General features: G+C 66.1%; 1 protein-coding gene across 2 annotated transcripts in view; it reads right to left on the bottom strand.

Annotated features, from left to right (window-relative positions):
• The window catches only part of NOL4L (nucleolar protein 4 like), a gene marked incomplete at both ends in the record, with an annotated part of 126,254 nt that extends 122,506 nt beyond the window's left edge, over positions 1 to 3,748 (bottom strand). For both annotated transcript variants that reach the window (XM_079720084.1, XM_079720083.1), the window contains one exon: positions 3,428 to 3,748. In XM_079720084.1, the coding sequence (XP_079576210.1) occupies positions 3,428 to 3,748 (321 nt within the window). The remainder of the gene's footprint in view (positions 1 to 3,427) is intronic.
• Positions 3,749 to 6,583: the final 2,835 nt, after the last annotated feature.

Below are 6,583 nucleotides of genomic sequence, written 5' to 3' on the forward strand. Positions count from 1 at the left end.
GCCCCGCCCCGCCCCCCAAGCGGGCCCCAGCTGCAGGAGGCCCCGCAGAGTGTAATTCCCCGCGCCCTCCTCTCCGCCCTGGGCCCGTCCGGACAGATTAAGCCTTTGTCACACACACCCAGAAAAGCTCAGGGCCAGATGGGACGGGACAAGTGGTGTCAGATCATCGACCCTCCACGGCCGGGACTCGGAAGGGCCCCAACCGCAGCACCACATATGGCTGTGGGAAGAGGGAAGGGGGCCCACGCAGGGGGCAGCCAGAGAGCAACATGGAAGGGAGATGACATACCATGGCCACCCTGGGGACCTAAGCCCACGCAGGGGCGCAGGGGGCCCTTGTTCTACAGCTGCATGACACAACTCCCATACCCCCTCTTGGCCGAAATTGCTCTGCCTGCCTGCCTGCCCTCCCTTGGAGCCTCCATGGGCTTCTTGATCGGATCCTGAGCTATGCCCACCCCCACCCCCAGCAGCTGGGTGCCCAGGGAGCAGGCTCTGAGTCCAACCCACTCCAATGCCCCAGTGCCCCCACAAGGCCTGTGGATGCCAAGCAAATGTCTCAGACAAAGGTTTGTGGCCCAATGACCTTCACAAAAACCCACCCAGGACAAAACTACAGGATATCTCCCAACTGCCACCAGAGGCAATGATAACTTTACTGTGTGTGTGTGTGTGTGTGTGTGTAAAAGCCAGTGAAGGTAGGGGATATCCTTTGCACCTTTCAAAGAAGGTCCCATTCAGCTCCTCCCAGGAAGAGTCCATGGCTGCCCCAGAATTCCCAGCAGGATTTGTTCCTCTTAGATCAGTGAAAAGGAAAATGGAAATGTAAAAATAATAACTGAGCCCCAGGAAGGTGCTTGGAGCTGGGGGTGGCAGGACTCCGGGCATCTCCTGCGGCTGGCTCCAGTTGACTGGGCGAGTGCAGGTAACTAACGGGCTCCCTGGGGACCAGCAGGCCAGGCAGGTGGGCGTGGGTAGCTTGAGGGGCGGGCTGTCGCAGGAGGGCACGTCTGTTGTGTTTGTCGTCCCCCTGGCAGCCTGGGCAGGGAGGCCTGGGTTCCCTTTCTCTGCCTCCCAGGCAGGTGGTCCCTTGGGAGGGCTTATTATTGGTCTGGGAGCTAGGGTGGAGTCTTTCAAGGCCCCTGTTGCCAGGCAAAGCGGGTCGGCGTGGGCCTCACAGAGGATCCGAAGGCTGGCAGGACCTGGGGCCCAGGCCTAGCACCCAATTTCTGCATGTGGCCTGGGTGGGTGTGTGTTCACTTGCTCCGCCTTGACAGCTCTCTGGCTAAGGGGGTAGGGGGACTGACGGCCCCATCATGCCCACTCCCTAGGGGAGAGGTCGACCAGCTCAGAGAACCGGTGAGCTAGCTGCCCCGTCTGAGGGTCACCTGCCCTCCCAACTCCAGGAGCCAGTGGAGTGGGGGCTCCTGCCTCAGGCAAGAAGGAGGTTGGGCCAAGACTCCCAGCTCCCTGGGGAGGGATAACCAGGATGGGATGGGGGTGAGGAGCACTAACTGACCTGGGAAGCCTGGATGGCTGAGGGCAATGACCCAGGGTAGGGGGTGTGGACCCAGCCAACCATCTGGTGGGTCACTGACCTCGAAAAACCACACTTAGGCTGGGGGCACTAGCCCAACATGGAGGAGAACCGAAGGGGGTTAGCAACTGGCAGAGTGGGGAGGGCTGACCTAGGCTGGGGAGAGGCAATGACCCCTACTCCCCGTGTGGGAGAGTGGGCACCAATTTGGGCTCGGGGAGGGGTCCCTGACTCGATCGGGGGAGGGGGGACAATGACCCAGACTCCCCGCGTTTGGCGGAGAGCACTGATTTAGGCTGGAAGGTCCCCGACTCGCTCAGGGTGGGACACTACCCCAGGCTTCCCCCGGGGAATGCGGTCCCAGCGCGCCCCTCGGCCCGGCCCCCTGCTCTGTGTCCGGCCGGAGGCGGCAGCGGCGCAGATGGGCCGCTGGCGGCCGCAGCGGCAGCGGCGCGGTTATCAGCGCTCCTCGCAGATGGGCCGCCCGCCCTCTGCGCTCACCGCTCCCCACTCCCCGCGGCCTGCAGCCCCGTCCCCTGGGCGAGGGGGGAGGCGCCTCCGGATCCGCTCCCCGTCTCCCGCCTCCCTCCCTCGCGGCCCCCTCACCCCGCGGGCCGGGCCCGGGCGGCTGCCGGAGGGGGAGGGGGAGGGGACAAGTGCACTTTTCGTAACGACCGAATCAATTGTGTGTGAAGAGCCCGCTCCGGCCGGGGACTGGGCTGAGCGCGGGGCGGGCGGGCCGGACGGGGGAGGAGCACGGAGCGGGGAGCGGGGGAGCGAGGGAGGGAGGGAGGCCGGCGCGGGGCGGCCCCGCTCGCTCGCTCGGGCCGGGCGAGGCCGGGGAGGGAGCGAAGGGGGCAGGGAGGGAGGCTGGCCTGGCCCGGCCGGGCCAGGGGCTGAACGCACTAATGGAGGGTCTCCGCGACGGAAAGTTCAAAGCTCAGCAGCACCCCGGGAGCAGCCGCCCCCCCAGCCCCCACCCGCTGCAGAACAATGAGGTCCCGGCGGGGGAGCCGCGGGGCCCACGCCGCACGCCCTCTCCAGGGCGCCCCGGGCCGGAGGGGACGCCCCCGCCCGGCCGCCCGCCTCCTCCCTGTCGGCGGCTGCGGTTCCCCGTCCCCTCCCCCACGCCACCCCGCCCGGACCGGGCCGGCCCCGGGGACGGGGGAGGGGAGGGGATGGATAGGTCAGGCCGCCCCCGTCCCAGGGAGGGGGGAGCGAGGGGCCCGGGGGGCGGAGGGGGCGCCCCACCCACCCGCGGGAGGCTGCTCCTGCGCCAGGCTGCGGCTCGGGCTGCCCCTCCCCGGGCCAGCCCCGGGTGGGGTCGGGTAGACAGTGCCCGGGCGGGCCCCCTCCCCTGGCGCTGGGAAGCCGAGCTGACTCCCCGTCCCGTGGCTGCCCCTGCCCCCCCGCCCTCGCGGCACCACCCTCCACACACACATACACACGCACGCACACACACACACAGAGAGAGACACACACACACACACACCACACCGCCCAGCCGGCCCGGGGGCGGGAGCGCGAGGCGCCCGGGACAGGCAGCCCCGGGGCGGGCGGGGGGAGGCTCGGGCTTCTGAGCAGCCGCCTGCTGGCGGGGGGAGGGGACGGGAGAACGGAACATGCTGGGGTGAGCAGCCCGGGACAGCCCGCCCGGCACGGCCCGGGCAGCAGCGCAGAGGGGGGCAGGGACGCCCCGAACCCGGAGCGCTGCCCGGGCTGGCTGGGGCTGGCGGGTGAGCAGGGACGCGTGCGCCTCGGTCGGGCCAGACCCAGGGACAACCTCAGGGACACACGTTCGGACACACATCCACACCCCCACCCCGCCCCCGCCCGCCCGCCCCGAGCCCCGCGGCGGGACCGGCCCGCGGCCGCCGCGCGCGCACTCACCGAGCCCGTCTTGACCGGCACATACACCACTTGGCCCATCTTGGGTTCCCGGCCGCTGCCCAGGCGGAAGCCCTTGGAGCGCACCCAGAACTGGAACTTGCCTTTCTCGCCGGCTGCCGGGCCGCTGCCCGCGCCGGTCCCGCCGCCGCCCTGCAGGACCTCGGCGATCCGCTGGTATTTGCTGCGTGTCACCGTCTTGGTTTTGGCCGAGTCGCCGTAGGTGCGCAGGCACCAGTCCCGGAACTGGCGGCCCAGCTCCGAGTCCCCGGGGCTGCGCTCGCGCTCCCAGCCCCCGCGCAGCAGCAGCGTCGGTTTCGGCATCCTCCCGGCGCGCCCGGCGCCCTCGGGGGCGGGCCGGCCGCCGGGCCGCCCGGTGCCGGGACTGGGCTGGGCTGGGCCGAGCCGGGGTGCGCCGCGGCCCGGGCTGTCCCGCGGTGTAGCTCCGGCGCGGCTGCTTGATGGGCACGGGCGGCGGCCGGACGCGCGGGGCTGCGGCGCGCTCTGTCCTGCTCGGGCGGCGGCGGCGGCGGCGGCGGCGGCGTTGGCGGCGGCGGCTCCGGCTCGCCTCCTGCTCCGCCTCCTCCTCCCCCCCGGCCGGGATGCAGGAGCGATGGAGGCAGCTCCGGGCCCGGAGGTGCAGAGGGGGCGGGACGCCCCGCGGGCGGCCGGGGGAGGCGGGAGGCGGGGAGCGGCCCCGGGCGCGGAGAGCGAGACCGAGCCTGGGCGCGGGCGGCGGCGGCGGCGGCGGCTGTCAGCTCGCGCGGCTCATCCTGCTCCTGCTCAGGCTCCCGCTGCCGCTGCTCTTCCTCCTCCTCCTCCTCCTCCCGCGCCCGCCTCCACCACGCCGCGGGATCCCACCTGTTAGAGCGTCGCAGCCTTCGCCGCCGCCCCCCTTCCCGCGCCCGCCCGCGGGGCCCAGCCCCCGCCCTGGCCAGGCCCCTGGGGGCGCGGGGGCCGCCGCGCCCGCAGCCGCCGGTAGGGCAAGAGCCGCAGGCGCGCAGTGCCCAGCCCAGGGACCGAGTTCCCTCTGGCCGGGCCTGGCCCCGAGCCTCGCAGGCCGCTCTCAGCCCGGACCCGGCGGCCTCGCAGGGAGTAGGGCGCAGACCCCGCCCGGCCGCAGGCGTCCCGGCCTCCCCGGGCGGCCCCGCCCGATTTTAGCCTGGCGCTGGTGGTACAGGGCAGGGCCCCTTCCCTTCCTCTCGGAGACTGGCCTGACCTCTCCGGTGCGAGCCCGGCGCCAGAAGAGCAGTGTTCCCCCGGGGAACCCCAAACCGCCGCCCTTCGGAGGCCCCCAAACTTCCTCCCCTCTCACCTCACCTGAATTCCCCGAAGTTTGGCCTGTCTTGGTTCTGCTAACGCCACTGGTCTGGGACAGCGCCAGGCCCCAGAGAAGTCGTCAACATTGACCGGTGGCCTCACTCAGGCCAGCCCCACCAAGGCTTGGAGCAACGCTCAACACACCCACAAATTCATCCCGAGACACCCTGCCTTCCTGGGTGCACCTTGGCCTAGAATCACTGGCTGAGTAAACTCAAGTGGATATACCATCCCGCTCCTCCCCGGGCAGGACTGACCTTGGGTAGAGCCGGTCCCCTTCCCCTTAATGAGATTACTAACATAAATAAAGACACAGGCCAGTTCCCCGGGATATCTGCCCTCCTTTGCTTAACAGGTTTGAGAAATTGCTGAGCTTCTCCTCCTGCTGCTTCTCTTCCACCCTCAATGTCCCCAGGCCACTCCTGCAAGCAAGTCACCACCCACGCCTGAGTCCCAGATTTTGCCCAGTGCAGGACCATTTTTTGCCCAGGAACTCCTGGCTACCCTCATCCCAAGGTCCCCCACCCTGGTACCTACAGAGTGCCAGGTCCTGGCAACTCTGAGCGGCAAAGGAGACTGGCCCGTTTTACAGATGAAGGCCTGGGGCTTGGAGAGGTGGCCTGACCTGGTCAAGGTCACGCGGGAAGGAGAGGAGGGTTCTGGCTCAGGTCGGTCTGGCTCCTGCTACCACATCACACGTGAAGACTCCCCCTGACATCCCGCTGGGAGGGATACCCACACAGTATGTGGCTGGCTCACGTCCCCCAGTAGACTGGGAGCTCCAGATGCTCAGGGTTCATGTCTGACTCACCCCTATACCCCAGGCCCTAGCACAGCACCTGGCACACAGTAGGTGCCAAAAACTGCCAAAAGAACCCCAGAGGTCTTCCAAGTCCCAACCTCTCTCTGCATTTCACATAGATTTATTTTTAGATAATTTACATTTCTATGTTACTTTATATATACCAACAACTCCACACTCGTTTTTCCTCTTTATCTTCCTAAGAGCCTCTATTTGGTTCCATGCTGCCATGCCCATTTTTCAGAGATGACCCCTGGGGCTCAGAGAGGGCAAGGCACTACCCAAAGGCCATACAGCCCCACCCCTGGGGGTGGGGGAGGAGGGGCTTCTGCATGATTTAGAAGCCCACTCCCTGACTTTTCCAATACAGCCCTTGACACATAACCCCACAGTTGACTCTCTTCCTGAGAACAAAGGTGCTCTAGCCTAGCAATGCTAATGATTACTTTCAGCAAGGGTGCCCTGGTGCCTAGGTGGTGGGCCCCCCCCGTTTGAGCCCGGGTCTGTGTCCAGTTCCAAGACACACCAATAACCACTAAGCCAGACCACCTCTCCATGCAGTCTGGGTCTTTGCCTGCCTTCCAGAACCTAAAAATCTGTTGTTAATCTTGAGCTGAGTTCTAGTGTGACAGAAGGCGTAGTACGATGAAAAGAATGTACGCTTCGACAAGGACCTACTGTATAGCACAGGGAACTCTGCTCAGTGTTATGTGGCAGCCTGGATGGAAGGGGAGTTTGGGGGAGAATGGATACATGTATATGTATGGTTGAGTCCCTTTGCTGTGCACCTGAAACTATCACAACACTGTTAATCGGCTATGCTCCAATAGAAAATAAAAAGTTAAAAAAAAAAAAAGAATGTAGGCTTCGCTTGGAGTCAAACAGACTTGAGGTTGAATCCTAACTACCATTTGCCATGGCATTCTTCATGCCCAGAGATCCCAGTTGACTGCTTCCCAACTAAATGAACCCATCAACCCACCCTTTGCTGGATGACCTCTGGCAGGTCACTGAACCCCAACTTCATCATCTGTATA

Source organism: Hyperoodon ampullatus (genome assembly GCF_949752795.1).
Source record: "Hyperoodon ampullatus genome assembly, chromosome: 14".
Taxonomy (NCBI): Eukaryota; Metazoa; Chordata; class Mammalia; order Artiodactyla; family Ziphiidae; genus Hyperoodon; species Hyperoodon ampullatus.